The sequence below is a fragment of the Carassius auratus genome, chromosome 44 (genome assembly GCF_003368295.1).
Source record: "Carassius auratus strain Wakin chromosome 44, ASM336829v1, whole genome shotgun sequence".
Taxonomy (NCBI): domain Eukaryota; kingdom Metazoa; phylum Chordata; class Actinopteri; order Cypriniformes; family Cyprinidae; genus Carassius; species Carassius auratus.
In genome coordinates this window covers 819,232-841,795 of record NC_039286.1, presented here as the reverse complement: position 1 = coordinate 841,795, position 22,564 = coordinate 819,232, and the positions used below count along the sequence as shown (strand labels likewise).

General features: G+C 34.9%; 1 protein-coding gene across 2 annotated transcripts in view; it reads right to left on the bottom strand.

The window, feature by feature from the left end:
- Positions 1–3,198: 3,198 nt before the first annotated feature.
- LOC113062037 (splicing factor, proline- and glutamine-rich-like) overlaps positions 3,199–22,564 on the bottom strand; it is a 29,258-nt gene continuing 9,892 nt past the window's right edge. The window contains exons 10-12 of one of the 2 annotated variants that reach the window (XR_003278496.1): positions 4,010–4,062; positions 3,846–3,925; positions 3,199–3,658 (exon numbers count right to left, since the gene is read on the bottom strand). Coding sequence is in view for 1 of the 2 variants with exons in the window: in XM_026231544.1 (XP_026087329.1) it covers positions 19,705–19,824 (120 nt within the window). In the remaining variant the exon portion in view is untranslated. Of the gene's footprint in view, positions 3,659–3,845; positions 3,926–4,009; positions 4,063–17,530; positions 19,825–22,564 lie in introns of those variants that run through there. The other variant, XM_026231544.1, reaches the window with a different exon arrangement.

The following is a 22,564-nucleotide window of genomic DNA, read 5'->3' as shown; positions in this document are numbered from 1 at the left end:
GCATTAAGGCCTCACTGGGTCCTGAGTCTATGGCTTACTGCAGGGCCCCCATCACAATATGTATGTATGTGTGTATGTATGTTAGAACTATTCCACCTAAGCTCCTAAAAGGGGTGCTTCCAGAAGTCACAGATCCTCTTCTGACTATTATTAATTCCTCTTGTCCCCAAAACCTTCAAACTAGCTGTTAAGTCTCTAATTAAGCCTCTATCGAGTCTTCAGGTTTTTTCGAGTTGTTCATTCATCACGTGACATACCCATAACCTTTAACCTATGCAGTCCGAGCCAGAAAGAGACTTAATAATAATAATAATAATAATAATAATAATAACTCTTTATTACCTTTGTTACAACATTCAGTGTATGGAAAATAACCCTCATGACAGAAATTCACACATTTATAAACTGTATTAAGTAAAAAGCTAAAATTTACCAGAAACGCAGTAACTGTAAGAGTACATAATAATTATAATAATAATGACTATGCGCCTGTTTGTAAAGAAGTTAGTAAATTAATTTCTCTATCCAATGCAGTCACGTCACGTGACAAAAGAACGAGTGAAAGGTTAGTCTTTTATACTGTCTTTTTATTATTAAACAAAACGAGCAGTAAATCATTAAGGCAGCACACTTAAAATCATAAAGACAAATAAAAATAAAATAATAACTAACTAACTAACAGATAGTTTTCCATACAAATACAAAGTACCTTTATATTAACAGTTTACGTTTCGTAATGTCAGGAACATTTCCTTCCTTTTAAACATCAGAACACACCTTTAATCATAATTTTTTATTTATTGTAATTACATAAATTATGATTTACATAAATTGCTTGAGAGCAAATATTTAAACTAGTGTTCAAAATGGTAAATACTGAACTTGTCATTTCTGTAGTTATAGGTGTTAGCATACAACACACATGAAAATATGAAATGCTACAATTAAAAGCAGGACACTAGGAAGTTAATTTGACCATTTGACCTGTCAGGGATATTTTGATCTGTTTGGGGGTCTTTGGATCTTGTTGAAGTCTCAGGTTGGTGACTCTGTTATCCAGCTCATCCATGAAACCCTCATCAACAGACTCGCTGTCCCGGTCTTCTTCCTGTCCTGCACCCTCTGCAGGCAGGAACACGTGCAGCTGTGTGCGAGATGCACTAGATGAAGATGTGGGTAAATGCTGTGTGGGAAGGCAAGTCTTTCCTCTAACAGATAAAGTCTGTAGGTTTACGGGCTGCCTGCGCTGCCTCACTAACGGCTGCAGGCCTCTGTTCTCTGTGGCGCGCTGCTGACTGTGAGTAAAGGCCTGTCCAACCTTTGGCACAGGCTTCAGAGGCTGAGAGAAGTGCATCACTTGATGATAACGCTGCCGAGGCGTCTTTGGTTTCTCAAGGGTCTTGCAGGAGAGAGATGGGCCAGGTTGGTGTTGAAGGGGATGGAGGTTTTTTGAAAACCCCTCGAAAACTGCTCTCGGGCCTGGGGTGAACAAGCAGGGCTCACTGATACTGAGAATTAAACAGAATATCTTCAATTAGCTGAAGAAATGAAAGGATAACGTTCTGACAAATACTACCATTCAAAGTTTGCCGTCTGTAAGATTTATTTTTGAAAGAAATTCACATTAATTCAGCAACGTAGGAGGGATTCTATGATGAACATATTTTACATTTTGAAAATATAACGTTCATTAGTGAGTTCAGGTTGTAAAATGTGGTGTCACGCTCCCCCAAAATAAGTATTTTGTTAATGACATATATTTATTTCTTCTGCTGATTTTTTTTATAATATGGCCAGCACAGCATTTATTGTACAACATTGAGAAACACTGGAAACATTGGCTGCAGTCATTGGGTAACATGCGTAATATAGCTGTTGTTTTTCCCCCGTGAGTGGTTTTGGTGTGTTGCCACGCAAGAGGAATGTTTTTCTCAGATTTCTGAAGCATTTCTCCATTGTGCAGAGGATTTAACACTTCCCGTTACTGACGGATGAAGAGCTGTATCTGCACTCGCATTTGTACACGTCTGAAGTTTTAACAAATTGAAATCATCCTGGGGATTAAGTTGCTGTAAGTATTCATTAACTCATAACATTTTCAGTTTTAAAAAGTTAAAATAATTAAATAAAAATTTAATGTAAAGTTCTCTTAAATGAAGAGCATGATTATTAAAACCTGCTTAAATATTATTAATAAAATGCAATTTCATGTCATTTTTTTTTTTTTTTTTTACTATGCAATTTTGATATCACACAGTAGTCAATTCCCTATCTATTGCTGATGCTGAAGATCAGGCTTCAAGGCACCAGTTATCAGCATACCTGAGAGGCACTGCGGTGGTCCGACCATGTGTTGATCTGGACAGCGACGGAAGTCTGAAATCATCTCGGTTGCATGAGCCAGGAAGTGGGTGCACAGAACTGGAGAGCAAGAATGTCTGGACCGGAGTACAATTTCTCTGCATTGCCCACTGATGCTTTAACTCCACAGTGTTTGTGCTCAGTCCAGAAGATCCCCTCATCACACTCATATCTACACCGACATCACCAGACTGCAGCCAGCCCTTGGGGGAGCATGTGTCCACGGACAGCGATCAATCATTCATGTGCATTAAAAATACATCAGGTAACCCATTGGTCACACAAATATTCCCTCCCGTTCTCCCTTTCCCTAGATCCATTGTCTGCTTTGCTTACAGCACAAAGAAAGGCTTGAGCATTTCTGAAATATCCTGGAACATGGGGTTAAAATCTGAGGATTGTCTCTGAATCACCCGAAACTAAATAAATCCCAATTTTGGCAGATAAATTGTGATTATGTAGGCCCAACCTGAATACTCAAATCCAAATACACTATATATATTTTTTTTTTTCAAAGTTATAAAAAAAAGACCATTGGAGTAGGTTTAGCTTTTTACTTCAAGACCTTTTAATTAAATGTGCTACTTAATTATTTTGAATTGTAAAGTCTACTAGCAATTTCTTAGAGAAACGTTTCTACCGTTTTCCTGTGTAATCTTAGATCTGTCTCACATAGAACTTGAAACTTTCTCTGCCAACAGACATGTTAGTAAATTATGACTAAGCAATCAAATTTATCAGTCTAAAAATACATGAATTTTATATTTTATCCCCTTTAGTGTATTAGTTAAAAAACATTGGCCAAAAAAAACGTAACCCACATTTACTGCACCAAGCTTCTCAGAAGGCAGGTTTATTTTCCTCCTTGAACAATTTCCAGAAGTAGCTGTCAGACAATAGGACACAACAGTGATAAAACAAGAGAAACATAGCACCCTGACCTTAATTGATACTGGACAGCAGCCTGGGTGCTACTGGGTTACAGAGGTCTGTCTGTGTTTATAGACCTACAGAACAAGCTCTTAAGCAGAGTCCAATCAAGTTTATTTGGATATACATCAAATTGTGCTAAACCAAAATCTTAATATTTAGTAAGAACTCTAAAACATACATCAAATCAGCTACAAGATCAAGGTTCTGCAGTTCCATGTAAAATGCAATGGTTTCATCTAAAAAAAAATCTCAAAAAACAGACATAGGGATCTTATCAGTTTATTTAAAAACTGGGTACAATGATGCATCCTGTGCTGAATTCAAGATTTCCCAAGCTGCCACATCACGTCACACTCCAACAGGACTATATAGGACAAACAGAAAGAAACGAGATACAAATTAGTTATCTAGTTGCATACATTTCTCATCTTTAATTTAAAACTAAGATTATTACCAAGTAGCCTTTTCTTATAATAATAATAATAAAAAAAAAACTAAAACTTTACCAACATGGTCAATCTTGTTAAATGATGTTCAATTATTTCACAGACCTGCAAATTATGGTCCACTGTGCAAGAACATTCAGTGCCAATAGCGCTCAATTGCTGAGAGAACAGGTTCCTTGGTTGACCTAAGAAAAAAAAAAGTACCCCATCACACAAACATGCAAGATCATCATTTCTTTGACATATGAAAGTGTTTGGTGAATGCTTACCCTTATACCAAAGTGTATGATGCTGCTTAACCTACTTCAATCCCCCGAGGTCCCTGCAGTGAGAGAAAGGCAGTGAGGATACAGAAGTAAACCAGAATACAGAGTCCAACCTAAACTGCTTTCTGACTTACAGCAGGCTTTTATAATTAACAATAACAATATTTTGGAAAACACTGGGTGAAGGATTCAGTAGACCATTTTGAAATGATTAACTATTTTAGTTCTCTTTCCAAAAAGGAAATTCACTCTTACATGGAAACTACTCAAGCACATAATATTCAAGTAAATGGTTAGGTATATTGAAGTTAAACAAAAGAAAGGAAAAAAAAAAAACTTTTTTTGTTTTTTATTATACAGCTGAAGAGCAAATATGACTTAATTTCATGCAGAAACACTTTGTTACAACTGCTGTACAGCTCATTAACTGACAAGGTCAATGACACTTGAACTCCATACTGACAGCACCTCAAACACAATCCCAAATTTCTAAAAGATAAGGATGTTGTGTTAAAGATCGGCCTCTCTGAGGCAGCCCGAGTCACAAGGTTAGTTCTGGCATCACACTCCATAGAGCTAAAAACTCATGGCCCATACTAGGATTATTAAAATGACAGATTGGGGCCAAGATGAATGGATCACATTGCAGATAAACAGACATGTACACACACATCCAGACGGTCAAAATGCTGATCCAGCACCCCGATCATCCACAGGAGCAGGAATACACACACAAGCTCCATTAATACAGTCGGTTCACTAGCATGGCTGTGATACACTGCTGGAGAACGAATCAATGGCATGAGCGCAAAACTTGTGTGAAGAATAAAAGATCAGAGTAGATTTGGAGAAAACACCAAATAAATGTTCTTTAAAAACAAGAGTCATTTCACAGAGTATTTCCCACCCCAGTCCACAAGTTTATAGAAGTTTATAAAGAGTGGAGACAGCATTACGGTGATATCCATGTTGATATGAATCAAACTCATTAGACTGCCAGGATTGAGAAGTGAGAGAAGGAGAGAAAGAACTATTTACACTGCCATAAATAAATTTTTGCAACAGCAAAACAACAATCGTAAGGGCTATCCAATATATTGGTTTGTTGCAGGCTAGAACAGTTGATAGACCAGGTCTAAGCACTCAAGAGTTCGGAGGGTATATGAGTGGCAAGTCTGCGGTGTTTTCAAGGAATCTAATATTCTTGCCCTTAGCAAAAAGGACTTGTCAAAACAAAACGAATAGAAAACTGATATGAACCACCCCCAAAATCAGCACATCACTGGGGTAACTGCTAAATACAGACAAATGTGATAAAAAGTGATTATTTTATTTAAAAAAATATATATTTGAAATAAATGCTGCTCTTTTAAACTTTCTATTCAAAGAATCCTGGAAAAAAGGATAACACTATAACAGTGACCTGGGGTCACATGTACTTACTGTACTTAATAGTAATAACTAGGGCTGCCCTTGACTAAATATTTTTCTGGTCAACTAGTAGTCGTTCATTTTAAGCATTAGTTGACTATTCAATTAAATTCTATTATTCACTTATTAATAAACCATATCAATCATAACAATGAGCCTTTAACTGCCTACACAGCCTAATAAGCGCTCGAGCGTATTCAGAAAAAAAAAGGCTTGCCACAGCGCACCAGCAAATATAATTATGATTGAGTTACGGAAAAAACAGCAATTACACTGCATTAACATTTTCATTTATTGTTACACTAGTGCTTTCCGTTTTCGGTTTTAGAGATGAAGTCAGCGACACATGACTCATCATCTCCCCAGTAAGCATCTGTACAGATCCGGAGTCACCAACCCGTCGATCGCGGTCGACAAGTCGTTCTTGGAAGCATTTTAAGTTGATCGCGATCACAAATAAATGTAAACAATATTTTTATTTATTATTATTTATTAATTTAAAATGCACCTTGTGTGAGCCTATTGTGTGTAGTAAATTGTGTCTAGAGGAGGGAGAGGGGTATATCTGTCCAATCAAATAGTTTTCATGTGTCTGTAAAACAACTGCTTTCTTTATACTTTTCACCTGGCACCGAAGCGCGAGCCTCCGCTTTATATTAATCGAACAGCAACAGCAAATAAATCACTCACTGCTCCGGATTAAAAAGCTTTTGTAATTTTAAGAACAATCTTTTTATACAGTCAAATATGCGATGCTGTTTTACATTTGATTACATTATTCAATTTCTGTAGCTAAAGATAAATGTAGGTCTGTAATTTGTGTGAAAATATTTTTGAAAAATTGAAGGATGACTGTTGTCAATATTTTATTTAGTATTTCCATTTTGAAGTGTTTGATAAATGTTTTAAAAGGAAAAGTGAAATATACAAGTAATAAGTCTGTGAAAACATTTATGTTATATTACTGTTGAAAATGTTGAATTATAGTCGGCAGTTTGTATAGTCACTAGCAAATTATTTAACTATACAAATAGTATCTAACTAACAGGCAACAAGAATGTCAGAGTAGAACTTAAATTGTGGCCTTTTTTTATATAATTTTTTGCAAATGGTAGATCTTGGTTTACATTTGGACTTTGGATGTGATCTTAGGCTCGAAAAGGTTGGTGACCACTGGTATAGATCAATTTCTTGTAAGGCAAGAATACACAAATTTTCGAAGTGACGCACTCAAGTTCACAGACCGAGATGGCAGAAAGTGCATTATATTTGCTTTCATTATTTTAAAAAAAATATAGCGTTTTGTTATTCTGAGTGCACACAAATTAAGTCTTTACAGATACTAAAGATGCATTAAAGATGTCTTATCTGTATGACCAAAATTGAAGTATTTGAAGACCAAATGATCGCACTGGCGCCTCCATCTGTCATGCAGTAACAAAGCCTGCTACTGTTCGGCTTCCACACTCCGCCAGACACTTTTTCTAGGCTTACATAAGATTTAGCTGGCATGTAAAGTTGCTACACAACATACATATTTCAGATGATAAGTTTTGACTTTTTGAGGTTGATGAACATTAGTTTAGCATATGGAAGTTCAGCCCGATGGCCACATAGATCAGTCATTAACGATTTGTCAGCCACGGACTGCAGGATTTCGCCACTTCGTGTGGATTTTTTTTTCCTGCGACTAAGTGACTAATTAAATATTGGTCGACCAAGCCTCTTCTCGTCAGCTAACGGTTAGTCGACTATTAGGTGGCAGCCCTAGTAATAACAGCAAATTATGCATAATTACAAGCAACAAACCCTAATCCTAACCCTACAGAATGCACATGTGAATATTAATCATTAGTTATTTGTATAATGAAACGGCAACAAGAGTACCTTAAAATGTAACCAAAAATGTATCACTGTTTCAACAAAAATGAAGCAGCAAAACTGTTTAACATTAAGAAATGTTTTTGAGCTTCAGATCAACAAATTAGAATTATTTCTGAAGGATCATGTGACACTGAAAACTGGAGTAATGACGGCTGAAAATACATTTTGAAGCAAGTAAAATAATAAAGTCCCAACCCCAAATTTTCCAGTTTCTGTATACATGAAAGCAGCGAACCAGCAATTGTGTCAGATTTTGCTGCTTAAGCTTAAATCACGCATTATAATAATAATAATAAAAAGTTTAGAAAGCCCCACACAAGTATCATGAAATTTGAGTGCAGTTTAAAGCAAAAACTGGACTAAAAAAATACATTTCTGAACATTTGTATTCAGATTCAAGTTCTCAGGACCCTAGCCTACACCATAAACAGACCATATTTAGTTTTATCCCTGCATCTCAGATATAGAATGCCCCCAGTCAATAGAATGCCCCCACCTCACTAATGAGGTCTTTGGATTTTTATTAGTGTGAGGTGCTTAAATACGTTGTACCTGATGAAGTAGCGATGCTGCTGCTGTCCCCAAAGACAGCTACTGTGTGGAAGATATTACACAACAGCTGAAATACACAGAGAGCGCCAAAGTACCAAACACATTTCAAATACTGCTTACAAAAACAATTTCTGCGCCATGAATCCGTTTTCAGGAGTGTGATGCCAGAACCCTGGTAGTATTTCAACACGGCTGATGAAAGTAGTACTTTATTTGCATGGAACAAGACAAGATCACTTACCTTTTCCGGTGATATGCAAGCATACCTCTTGATGCAAATAAGTCCAGGCTCAACTGTCCACTGATTTGTAGAACTAATCCTCAATGTTACCAACTGCTGGAGTCTGTTGGTAAGCTGGACACTGGCCCCTAATGCTCAGCTACAGCACCACCATTCACTCAATACACAGTACAGACAGAGACAAGCTCTTGTCACATCTGCTAAATTCTCAGGAGCCTGAAAAGGCAAGTTTCCACTGTATTCTGCCAAGGGGAAAAAGAGTCTTAACCATAGAATCTGGTCACACGATCAAAGCACATGGAAATTTTTGGTCCCAGTGTATACAGTACTACCTACATGCAGGTTGATTTTAAAAATTTGGCAAATGTTAGGTGATATATTCTTTATAAATTCCTACTAGCCTATTGAAATTTCAGAAATGAATTAAGATGTTCAAATTAAAGCAAGGTATTTTTTTTTTTTTACATTTACTAGCTTAAAAATGTGTCTTGAATTTTACCCTATAAAAAATATTCCAATGGCTCTAAATGAAATGTTCAGGGAAAAAAAAAAAAATCATAAGTACGTCATTTACAAACCCTTGCGTCACTCCAAACCCATGTGACTAAGGTAGGGTGGGGCAATATGGCCAAAAAGTTATGTCTGTATTTTTTTAACTGAATTGCCATATACATCTCGGTAGTCTCTACATTTTCTATTTGGATTAAAAATATATATTAATTTTGTTTTTCCTGCCCAATTTTGTCCAATAAAACAATGGTTACATTAAAGGCAATGAAAGTGAAAGCAGTCTACGCTATACATCATATGCAAAAAAGGGCTAAAATGACATTACATTCTAACATTGTAAAATTACAATTTGAATACAAAAATAATGCATTTTAAGGCAGAAGTAAAAGTCACTAATGTTAAAACGAAAGTAAATAATCTAGAGCACAGAATGCATTTTATTTTTGATAACCCCATTACTGCTATCTGCCATCATAAAAATACACTTGTATGCTTAAAATTATATGACAATGCATATCTGTAACTCTGTATAAAGTACTTTTCTCCACAAATTTTGGGAATGTCCAATTGTTGTCAACCTATGGACTCTGAGGCAGAGAATGTTGTTTTCTGGTTTTACAGCTGCATAGAAGACAATACTACAAAAGTGGTTTAGTCCACTCATGTATACCAAAACATTCTGGATTCATTGCCTCCTTAAAATAGTGACTTGTGAATGTACTACAGCACGACTGCATAAGGCTAAACCTTGTACCATCGATGCATAGCAATGTTTATCTTCAAAAGTTTTGGACTATATAATAATGGCCATAAAAGGTCAATTGTTGCCGTCTGTTGCTTCCCCTTTCCCGTTTTGTTTGTCTGAATTGGTTTTGTTTTGTTGAATTGAGAACGAAAATAAAAGTTGATCCCTAAAATTGGGATACCTCCAGATCACCGTATGCTTCGTATGCTCTTCTACATCATTCCTGTGGCATACGATGATATGGAGAGACACAGAAGAGACTGTTGACAAAGAATTGATTAAAGTCATTATTTTTGTTTTCTTCGCTTACAAAAAGTATTCTCGTTGCTTCAAAGTTACAATTGAATCACTGATGCCAGATGGACTATTCTGACGATGTCTTTCATACTTCTCTGGACTTTGAAAGTGTAAATTATTTGGCAGTCTATGGGACAGTCTCAAGCCTCCCAGTTTCCATCCAAAATATCTAAAATTGTACGCTGAAGACGAACAAAACTATTACAGGTTTAAAACAATATGGGGGCTGGTGATTAATGACAAAATGTTCATTTTGGGAAGGAGTATCCATCTAAATGTAAAGCACGTGTAATGTTTAGGACAAACTGGATTATGAACTTTTCCCTGCAGGAGCTCACTCTGTAACCTCTTCTTATTTAGATGCGCTCTTATCAAACTACTGTATATCTATACAGGCGGTATTGCCTCATACCATTTCACCTATTAAAAATATATCTTTAACTTTATATACTGCCCAGCCCTAACTAAAGGTGTGGTCATTTAAAAAAATTTTTTTTAGAGCCATCTGAATGCGATCATTTTGAGGCAACTCTGAGCAGACTATGGAAACCTAAATTGTCATATCTCAAATTTTACTACTATACTACCATTCAAATTAATTTTGTAATGCAAAGTATAATTTTATATTTAGTAAGGATGCATTAAATTGTTCCTAACTGAAGGTAAAGGACAATTTTAGAAAGATTTCAATTTCAAATAAAGGTAATTTTGAACTTCTATTAATCAAAGAATCCTGAAAAAGAATCATTATTTCCACAAAAACATTAGTTTTTACACATTAGGTAGTACAATTATTTCATTTTTTTTTCTGAAATGTTTTTTTTTTGTTTCAAGGATTGTTTCCTGAGCACTTAACAGGTTTTGGAATATACTGTTGATTTCTAAGATTTGTATGGAGCTTTTTGATGGGGCTTGGGAAATGCAGAAAAATCTGAAAAAAATCATACAGGTTTGGAATGACATGAGGGCAAGCAATTTTCACTGAGTGACATATGCCTTTAAATGTGGCCTAAAGTTGCTCGGTCCCCTCGGTGGGAAACCTACATGTACTTTACTATATTACAATTAAATATAATCTAATCGTGACAAACTATATATTGTTGGAAACGTCCAAGACTCTTAAACAGATATTTTACCAATCTTTTTTTTTGTTAAATGATGTAGGAAAAGTAATAGATTAATTTACGGCAAGAGTGCACCTCAAAAACGATACATCAAATCAGAAGTTTTGACCTGTCCGAAGAAAAGTCTTCTTTGTTGCCTTTTCTCTATCACACTTTTGAAATCATCAGAAATTATATATCACTTGAAAACTTAAAATCTAAAAATTCATCCTTTGAAACCCATTTTAAAATTCAAACATTGCATTATCATAAAAATTGTACATCAAAATCATGTTACAAAATGTATTCAGTCATGAATTATAAAAATGTAGGTTTGGATCATGCACTTTCAAGTCTATGTTCAAAAATGTGAGAGACAGTTAACAGGTTATGTAATTTTTTTATTCCTCTTCAAGTGTTGATCTGGATTGAAGTGTTAAAAACTATGGTAGTAAACTGTGGAGCTAAATTAAAACAAAAACCCCATTTCCCCAACACTATCAAACAGGCACTATTAAAATGGGTTTGCCTGTAGGACTTGGCAGACTGTAAAATAATCATGCGTTGTGCACTTACCAAGCCTGGAGGTGGTGTGTTCTTGAAAATAGAGCAGTCAGTAAATTATCTTTCTCTTCCTTTCTGTTTAAGTCCAAATAACTAGCTACACCTGCTTCAGGTGGGAATGAGAACACGCTTCCCATACATCCAAGGCTTTCATCAAGAAGGTCAAAATATTTTGAGAAGGCATGAAGACAGGAGGGAGACAGGAGGGGCGATTATTATTCCCATTCAATTCCTAGCCTCCTGCTGATCCAAAATGCCTTAGTCTAAACATTGAATATTTAAATATTTTGAATAATCTGACTTTTTTGGTTTTGATCTTCCCAAACCAAATATTTTTTTTCCCTGACAACGCATAGCAACTTGAAAGCAGTTAAATTCTCCTTTATGCTTGGAAAAGCAAGTATTATGTAATTGTGAATTTACAACTAAAAGATCCAAACAAAATCCAGTTGCCAACAACCAATGACAATCCAGAGCAGTTTTCATATGGTAAAGCACTGGTTTCTTGAAGAGAGTAGAATCTGCAATTAGATAGATTAAACTGATAAACAAGTAATTCATTCTGAATTACTACAAGATTCCTCACTAAAATCAATAATGAAGCAAAATAAATTATGGATTGCAATGCAATCTAGAAAATCTAGTCTGAAAGTTGCTCACAGAAAGGAGCACAGAATAGCACATTTAAATAAAATAACAAATCACAAATTAGCAGCTATCCTACAATTACAGATTACATTTAGAACTATGGCCAGATTCACAAAAATCTTATTAGACTTTTGTCACTTCAAGACCTAAAGCACTGATCTATATTGAAACTATTTTCTCCAAAATGTTGGTGTAAAACTAAAGACATGACCATGAAACATTACCAACGGTTTACTTGAACACTTGCAGAGACAGGCATTTTTTGTGTGTATTTGAAGCAAAAGAGAACTGAATTCGCTATAGTGCACTGTCCAAGTGGCAACTTTATGTGCGTGTGTCAACTGTGCGTGCAATGTCAACTCAGTCAACTGACCAGAGCATTTTTCATGCTGGGCCCCAGGAATGCATCCTGTATCTGTGTGCTGTCAATAAACATCTCACCTTTGGGGATTAAAGACAAATTGAGTTTGAACTAAGTCATGGCAATTACAACTATAAGGTCATGGGCTTGTCAAGGTCAAGAGTAAGTTTCTCTAGATGAAAGTGTCTGATAAACTAATAACATAAAAAAATGCTTTTATTTTAGGTCTTGTAACCATGAATAAGTGGGTCAAATTGACTCAAATTATGTTGTTTTGGGTCAATATGACCCACTATGGTTTAAAAAAAAATATTCTAAGTTTTTAAAATAGTTTTTAGTACAGTTGTAATTGTCTTATGGTTTAATGACCATTCTTTTCAATTTCAGCTTCCAATTTTTCTTAAGTTTCATTATCAGAGTAATCTAAAGAAAAAAAGCTAACATTATTTGGAAAGTTTGTGTGAATACAAAAATGTATTCTTGTTCTATGAATCTTGTCCTCGAACTAACTACCTTTCTAAAAACAGGGTTCTTGAAAAGACATTTAGAGGATGTACTGTTAATTAAGAAATACAAATGTAATACTAACTAACTTTGGGACACAAAAGATATAAGCAGCAACAATAACTAGTAATGATGCAACACTTGTATTGATGAAGCAATATACAAAATGGTTGTTCCAAGTCAGACAAATAGGCCAACAAAGATTTGGTAAATAATAGTAGAATAGTTACATGCCAGGAGGTCATATTTTGTAGCAAATTAGTCTCACATTATTTATTATGCCCAAAAACCGACAACCCAAACCAAAGGAGGCGACATGACATGAAGTGACCAACCATGGTATGTTTTCACACATGGTTTTTAAGAGGAGATATAGCTCTAAAAACAAGATATACCATACCGGCAGGGAAAATGTTGAATCGTCTACTTGCTTCCAATTGTCTTAAAGCTCTTGAAGATTTAATTCTTCAAAACTCACAAATGATGGCAAATCCAGCAACAAGTTCTTTCTTTGTAGTTCTCACTGAAGAAGCTTGAGAACTTGTTCATTACTTCCAGGTGGACTGATAAAAAACCTAAACACCCTGACTCCTGGTAGAATGAGACTATGTAGCCTTGTATTTTGGAAAAGACATTATAGCTATTTTAAAATCATTATGCATTAGACAGCTGTTAAACAGTCCATGGGTATGCCGTTTAAAGCTGATACTAATAATGGCTAAAATCCATAACGGTTCCAAACTTGAAGATACTTCGGAAGTCACGAACCTGTTAAGGGGAAAAAAATGTATAGAAAACCAACACAATAAACAAAATTTTTTTTCAAAATTTGCATGTGAAATTACCTTTTTCCAGCTCCATTCTTCATGTCAAAATTACCTTTATTAACATAAGCCATGTGATTCAATTAAGAAAAACAACACATTGTGCTAATAATTAAAGTCATATTACACATGGCCTTCAAATTGACAAATTTTAGTAAGAAAACAATGCAGAAGAAAATCTAATTAGTAGCCATGTCACTCAAGGCAATAACAATATAGAGTTAAGATTTGAGGTTTTTTTTTTTTTTTTTTTACAGAAGTTATAAAATCCCAAACAATTGTAGGTCTCTCACATCATGCAAAGTGAAATGAAATTGTTAATATGTATGTGTGTGTGTGTGTGTGTGTGTGTGTGTGTGTGTGTGTGTGTGTGTGTATATATATATATATATATATATATATATAATTACTAGCTATAAATGCATGGTTAATCCAGTTATTTGATAACTGTCCAGTACAAATATAGAAGTCAAGCTTAATATAAAAATGCAATGTGTTTTAGTTAAGCTAACATACAATTACAGTGGAGAACCTTTATTAGCCGTTATTGTTATCTGACCTAGAATGTTTTACAAAGATATTGAAAAATATATGAATCTGTTATATTAATTGAAAGGTGTAAACTCTTTCTGAAAACTGTTATATTATAATAGTGTTATATAATGATGAGTTATATGAAGAGAATAATAAAAATAATAGCCAATTCCAAGTTTACATTTAATTGATGGTTAAGCTGTTTACAGCTTAAATATATTTATAGAAATATTACATTCTATGGTGGACCTCTCAATCACACAAAGAGGGAAACTAAAGCAATCAATTTCATTATCTTGGCATATCGAAAAATAGATTTGCTAAGTTTGTAGCATTTTGTTTCAAATGCAGGACAATGGATCCATAATCCAATTCAAACAACTGAATCCATGAGATGGTGCTGAGGATAGTACACACAACACAAATAAAAAATTTAATATTTTTTGCTTTCAAGCAGAGAGGAGTAGCAATATTTTCAACTTTTTTATTGTAGTCAAACATCTTAACTAGAAATGGTTATGCTTTTAACATTTAGAAATTAAATCACTCTAAGAAACATGTTACTTAATGAACAAGTGTGTGTGGTCTTTAACTTCAATGCAGCACTTGTTGCATAAGAACTACAGCGGGGCAATATGGACCAATGGATCTAACATTTTAATCAGGAGAACTCCATTAAAGTTCCAAGTTTCCAAGGTGTCTTTCAAGAGCCAAAATGCTGTATGCCAATTAAGTGAAATACACGTGAACAAATCTCACAGAACAGTTGAGTTAATAGCATCCCCAGGGTTCATAGCATCTTAATGGGGATCCTTAATCTTATCTTAAATGTATGGATACAACCAAGTAAATCTTTATACATTATACGTTCACTTCACCCCCCCCAAAAAAATCCATTTTGTGACACTAGGGGCAACAAATACATGTGTACTTCTATCTACTGTAAAAACAGCTTTTTTTGGTATTTAATAAAAATTAACCAATAAAAAAAAAAAAAAAACTTCAAAGACCACATAAAGTTGCTTTAAATCAATAAAAAATAAACACCACATGCATTTATAGTTGGCAGCAAAAAACACTTCAATCAGTCACAAAATAGCCCATCTAAAACCGCTGCTTTTTCCAGTATAAACTATATAAAAAAAGGAAACGAGAAAAATCTACATCCTAAACTAGATTAGAAGAATTCAATTTAAACAGAGCAGGGACATTTTATGTAATTTGGTAAAAAAAAAAAAAAAAACTGAATAAACCTTCATTTTTGTTGCCTCTATAGATAATCCATCATGTGGCTAACACAGTGTCCGATCTACACGCGACACCATGACACAACAACAAATTTAATCTCAGATCTTGAAAACCAAATAAATGTTAAAACTGATAACTTGATGTGAACCAACAAGTTTATTCTATAACAAAGCTGGTATATTTGTCACTCAGTATGCACTTTTAATTATGTTAAAAAGGTTTAATATTTATGAATTAGATCATAAACTGCAGTGCACTTCTGTGCTTCTGAATGGCTGTGGTATTTGAGTGATCTGGTCACATCTGATGTGAACAGCCAAATTGCTTGTCTCTGGAATCCGGTCACTTCTGGTCAGGGCAGTGTAAGAGTTTTCAACAATTGTGATGACCGTTAACTTGTCTTCTGCAGTGTTTATTTTTATTTTTCTATAAAATTGATTACTATATTTTATGATTGAAGCTAGAACAATGTTCTAGGAAAGTTCTGGAACCAATTGGGTTCTAATGCCTGTTTCACACACACTCCCATTTCGGTGCATTTTTTTATTCATGCCCATGATAACAGGTAAGAGCATTCACACTGCACATGGATGTTGTCTGACTGCATTCCAGGAGATTATTTCCCCACAGTGTGTTTTTTTTTTCTTGCTGTGCCGCACGCGCTGAATGAAAGTGACAGAGCATTGATCACAGTGAAAATTAACATGGATTTTTTTTTTTTTTTACAAACATTAAGTAATTTCTATCCTAAATGCACAAGTCTGTTGTTTCACAGTCAACATGACTTTTTGGCTAGGTCTACAGCAAAAATAATAATAAAAAAACAAAAAACAAGGACACAATAGATGGCACTCTTGGATTTAGAAAATATAATACTCTTCAAGACTGGCAGGATTGCTTATGAAGTTTTAAATTGCAAATGAAAAAAAAAAAAGCATGAGTTCACTGCTTCTGTTAATAAGTTTTAATTTAAAATATTTGTGATAGCCTATAACCTACTTTTGTTATGTTCAAAGGTAGTAAGCTATGTTTAAATGTCTTGCCACTTGCTCAAGCAACTTAATATATACATTTACAAGTAAAATGCATTGAATAGACTGTTTATATTTAAAGATTAACTGTACTGTGATTTTGAGATTAAAATTTTGGATAAATGCACAATGTGTCTGTGCTGCTTCTGGACTGCATATGAGCCACACACAACCGGAGTATGTAGTACTTCCAACAGGTTTGAATCACTGTTGCGGTGGTAGTTTGGTGAAAAATCCTTTTACTACCCACAGCACAAAAACTATCTACTACATGTGACATAACAAATGGCCTAATTGTGTAATTTTTATTTACTGAAATTCGTTTTTATTACATGGGCTATTACATTTAATTGCATAATCATCATGCATTGTAAATTATGCAAAATTACAGCATTTAAATGGTAGGGTTCCTCTTGCTTTGTCATATAGTGTTTCTCTCAATGAATGAGACATATTTTACTGATACTAGTAAAATCTTAATATTAAATGTCAAATAATATTCTTTTACTTTTCATCCTGTGGGGAAGCATTCCAGCCAGAAACTACAATAGTTTACTATGATATAAATTGTGTAACAAATACCAATAATGCCCAGGAAACCAGCAACAACTTGTGGCTTTTAATCATATGTATATAAAAAAAAGCCAGAAATACACCAGAATACACTAATTTTGAAAGTTATAGTGGGCTGATCCATCAGATAAGAGATAAAAATATGCATTCTTAAAACGTCTAAAATATTATAAAAGTCGACTCAACTTGAGCTCATAAGCAATCGCTTGTAAATGTGAGCTATACATTGATTGAGAATCACTATAAAGAAGTCTGAAGCGCTGTTGCCTGAGCCTTTAAAACATGCAACAGCGGCACCTTTGGACACTGCAACGTGCAGTGCTGCCATTTATTTTTTATCAAAGGGTTTTTAAAATTTAGTAATGAATGGGCAGCATCGCGATTTGTGTTTTACCATCCCCAAAATATAAGACATCTTAAATTGTTTAAGACGTTTATTTTACCATTTCATGTATTGAAGACTTGGACATTAAATTCAAGTAAATTCACCCGGAGGTATTTTGCTTTATTTGTGCATGTCTCAATTACATTTTACAGTTCGCACACATCTATTTTGTTGCAAATGTGACTGAAGCGCACACTATCAAGCCATGTGGTTGTCTGTGAAATATCCACTGCATCTCTGCAGTGCACATGGAAATGTCAATAGGAGTAAACTGTTCTCACATATACAGAACGAGCAGATACAAACATGTAGGGAGAGGGGAGTTTTTCACTAGTTAATCGATTGCAGAGTTTAATTATTGCGGGTGGATAAAAAAAAAAAAAGTGTAAGGCGATAAAACTAATACAAGTAAAAATGTTTCTCCAAATATACTTTGGCTACCAGTAATATACCTGGGCGGGCTGCCCAAGTAAAGTCTGTGTGTGGGAAACACTGGTATGAGTGAAATGGGCATAATTTGTAAACCAAAGTAAACATTTTCAAAAAACCCAAGTTAAACCGTTTAAGCTAGGTTTCCAAAAAGTCAATGATAAATACAAGCTTTAAATGGGGTGGTGGATTCAGATTTAACTTTAGTTAGTGTGTAATGTTGCTGTTAGACAGTCCCTCCAGAAAAACGCGATTATGCGATCGCCTGATTTAATACATAATCAGCCAAAGGCCGCATATTTGTGCGGGGTCAAATTTCTTTCAAATACGCCGCTCTTTTGCCACATAAATCGCAGATTTCAGCAAGCAAAATATGCGGGGCTAGCATGATTTCATAATCCCTGTATTTTCATTGCAAAATACTCACATATATATTAGCAGAAAGTTGAAAAATGTTGCGTTTACTTCACACAAGTAAAGCACCATTTTCCCCCTATTGCCATGGGAACCTTATGAAGTGACGTAATTACGTGACGTGAACATCATCTGCAAACTCCGCGGTGAAACCAGGGTGAAATTTGAAGCGCACAAATCATTCTTATATGCCAACAAAAATAAGCGCGAAGCAGTTTCCCGATTTGTAACATGACAGTGGAGCCAAATTATATTGCGAGAATTTGCGGTTTGATGAAATAGAGAAAAAAAAGGTGATTCCCCAACACCCCCTTCTCACTAGGCTACTAACACTGTTGTAGTTTCATTCAGAAGACGATTCAACTTTATAGTTGTACGATTGCACTGTTTTGTTACACAACAGTACCAAAAACTTAGTTGTAATTATATCTGTAGTATCAGTCCCTCCAGAAAAACGCAGATTATTTTTGTGATTGTTGCGGGCAAAAATCCTTGATTTTGCGGCAGGTTTTCTTGAAAAATGCGATGGAATATGCGGGATATTTTTGCAATATTATGCTATGAAATTGCGGGTACTTGCAAAAACTGCGGTTTGACGAAAAAGAGAAAAAAAGGTTTATGGACTAAAACATTTCACTAACCCAGATGTTTACATCAAACCTGGCCCCGGAAACATGAAACTACCCATAATGGTAAGGGTGTGTGACAATTTTGGACAACCTGATTAACGAATGCTGTGCATTTCTGATGGAAGGGCTTAGAATCAGGAACTTAAAATAAACTAAAATTAAAATAATGCAGTTTTTAAAAACAAAGCATGATCACATTACACTGCACTCCACTGAACACAAAGCCTTCGGGAGAAGAAAAAAAAAAAGCTTATCAACCACCCCTTTAAATTGTAATATAAGGGGGTCCATATGCAACAACTTTTCAGATGGAAAAAATGCATTAAATGCCTGTCTTATATACGTGTCTGGTCTCCGATGCCTGATACTTCACAAATGTAATCATTGTGCCAAGAACACCTGATTGGGGTTTTGGAAAACAAACTGCACTCTTTATTGAAAATGTACATGTAGTATTTTAAATGTGAATGGCACAGAACACAGCCATAGCAAGATCAGAACAACTTACAATATTCACCAGTATAACACAAGTAACATGACAAGATAAAGACTAGTAAGAAAGGGGATTACATGTCTGTAGCACTAAGCCAGTGCTAACCATTAGTCCATGGTTTTATTAAACCTATTAAGAATACAAAATAAAAATAGGATGAAAAAAAGTCTTGCCACAAAGGGGATGAGTTTTCAGGCTAAAACTGCAAGAAAATTCTTTAAACTTAAATACATCAATTGTGACCCCAGAACCGAGCCTCTGGATTTCCACACACAAACTTTGATTTTAAAGTGCCAGATTAGAAGCGTGGCTTCTTGGCAGATCCGTCATATTCCTCACGGACCCTGCCAAATCCTGGGTTTCCACCACCCATGCCCCTTGGACCCCCTGGGCCACCTTGCAGGAAACGCTCATTGCGCTACATGGACCATTTTCAGTTATATATCAGTTGGGTATGAAAGTAAGTTTTGTAGAAATTATGGAGTTTATGTCCATGGGTATGGGAGAAAAGCAACAAAGGGGTAATAAGTTCCATGAGTTCCAAGAGTATTTTGAGCAAAGTATTATAAAAGTGGGATCCAAGGAAAACAATCGGCGAAACCGTTCCAACACGCAGATCCACAGGTGCCACAGGTGACATAGGAAAAGGAAGAGAGGGTAATGTATTCATTAGTCAAATCCCATTACATTACATTCCAATAGCGCTGCTATGATAAATTCTGCAGGAAACAATTACTAGACCTATTTGCACGAGGGATTTTGAAGCAGAAACGCGTTGGATGGCCCAAACTCATTAATGGCAGAGAGGTTTTTACTTTGATACAAAAACCATCCGAGCCATATGGGCTACTACCAAAACCCCTACATTATGAACAAGTTAGCTTTAAGAACTAAGGGGTAACACTTTACAGCAAGGTTCATTAGTTAACTACTTTAACATGAACTAACAATAGTTCTACAGCATTAATCTTAATGTTTAATTAAAGTCAAAAGTTGTGCTTGCTTACATTAGTTAACACACTGTGAATTAACCCTCTCAGGCTCAAATTAAGTTTTAGTAACTTAGTAAATTTAGTAACCTATAGTAAAGTTTTTAGTACTCCAGATTCATAAAATATGTATCTGGAGTAATAAGGTTTTTAGTTACTTTACTGTTGCAAATCTGCAACGCCTGCCTTGAGAGGGTTAACAACTTTTTTCATTAACATTAACAAAGATGAATATGCTGTAATTTATACTACAGGGCTATTTTAATGCTTGAATCTGATTGGCTGACGATAGTTCTTAAGTGTGCAATCATTTTCTGGGAAACGCACTGCGAATGTAGTTCCAGACAGCTCTCTTAACCACATAACAGTTCCATATCACTTTGCATAGTAAAACTGTAATCACGGTCACGCAGTTTGCACAAAAAGGTGTTGTCAGCGCTGCCCTCACAATTTTATCAGTTAGCCTATATGGTGTAGCAACTTAAAGGCTACACATGACATTACTCACTGGCGAGGTAATAACAGTGCTGTTTAGAGATGCTGCAGCAGAAGTGTTGAAGGACGCACATAGGTATGTTAGCCTAATTCACACAAGCTCGCTCTCGTGTGTGTCTGTTGCTCTTGCTCTCTTTCTAATAACTTCATTAATAATTGCATTAGAATGCCATCAACTGCTTAAGCCTCCATTACCAGCTTTAAAATTACATTTTGGAACTAGCAAAAGAGGCATTGGATGAGATGAGGAAGAAATAATCCTACTCACGATATCGAATAATCGGACGAATCCCTTTAAATATATCATGATTAATGTCTTGGTGTGGTAACCATAGTATAAGTGGAATAATTGACTCCAGACCGTTGAATTATAAGAAATAATAATAATGAATGCTAATAGAAATAATGCACACTCGGTGTAACTGCCACTCGGCTACCTATTTTTCAAATAATTAAATGGCCAGGAGTCAATTATTCCTTACATATGTAGTTCATCGGTTGTTCATGTCAGTTAATAGATTAACTAATGGAACTTTAATTGTAAAGTGTTACCGAATTACATTATAGTTTCCTAAAATCCTTACATTAAGTATTTATAAAGGGTTTTACTTAAATATTATACACATTACATGTGAAAGTGTTAAATGGTCACCTTTTCATTTCAAAGAGATTTGGTGATTTTAGAGAAAAAAAAAAGTACTTATTTTTAAATTCAAACTATTTAGCAATCAAATTGTTCTATATTTGATGTGTTAAACCATGTTCAATTTGTCAATTCAGTTGGTCAAACAGCGTTTTTCTGGTACTTTTCACCACATGCAGTAGTGATGCTGGTTAATTGTATGAAATTGAATATCTGCAAACAGCATTTTACTAATTTACATCTAATTTCAAACTGTTCAACATTAACCCATCTAGACTGACAACAGAAAAAAAGTATTTTTTCCAGAATTTATATGGCTGGCTGTTTAAGGTTAAACACTGCAACCACACATTAAGAATTTGCAAAAATAGCTACTATTATACCCGCTTGAGTCAAATACTTTAAGCAAAATAGGTTGACCACTTAAAGTCAACATGAAACAGCACTTGCAACATTTATTTTCCCCCATAAAACATTTTAGCAGTCAAATGGTCAACAAGGGGAAAAACAATTCATGGCAAAGTCAGATCTGAAGGTCAGTGGAGGACTTTTTCCCTCCTAAAACACAACCAGCAATCATATGACAAAATGTAGATGGCCGTGGTGCCAACAAAGACAATTTTAGAGGTGAAGCAAGTAATAACATTTGATATATATTACAATAAAATAAAAAGAATAAGATGCATAGTAAAAACACTAACGTGTATTGAAGTAGAAGGTGTCCATTTTGATTTCATGTTGACTTTAAGAGTTAAAAATGAGATTGACTAAAATGTTTACTTAAGAAAATACTTGCCTTCAGAAACTTAAAACAATTCATACAATTTCAATACAAAATAAGCATATCTGCTTAGCTAACAGTATTGTATTAATAATATCATAAACTTGTTGATATACAAATATCAGGTTTTACATTTAACAACAAAATGAGAGAATGCCCATATAAAAATGTTTCTCTTACACATTCTATTTATTAAAAGCCCTCTGAAAGTTGGAGGTATATTATTGATAGTTAAAGCCTATTGGAAGGA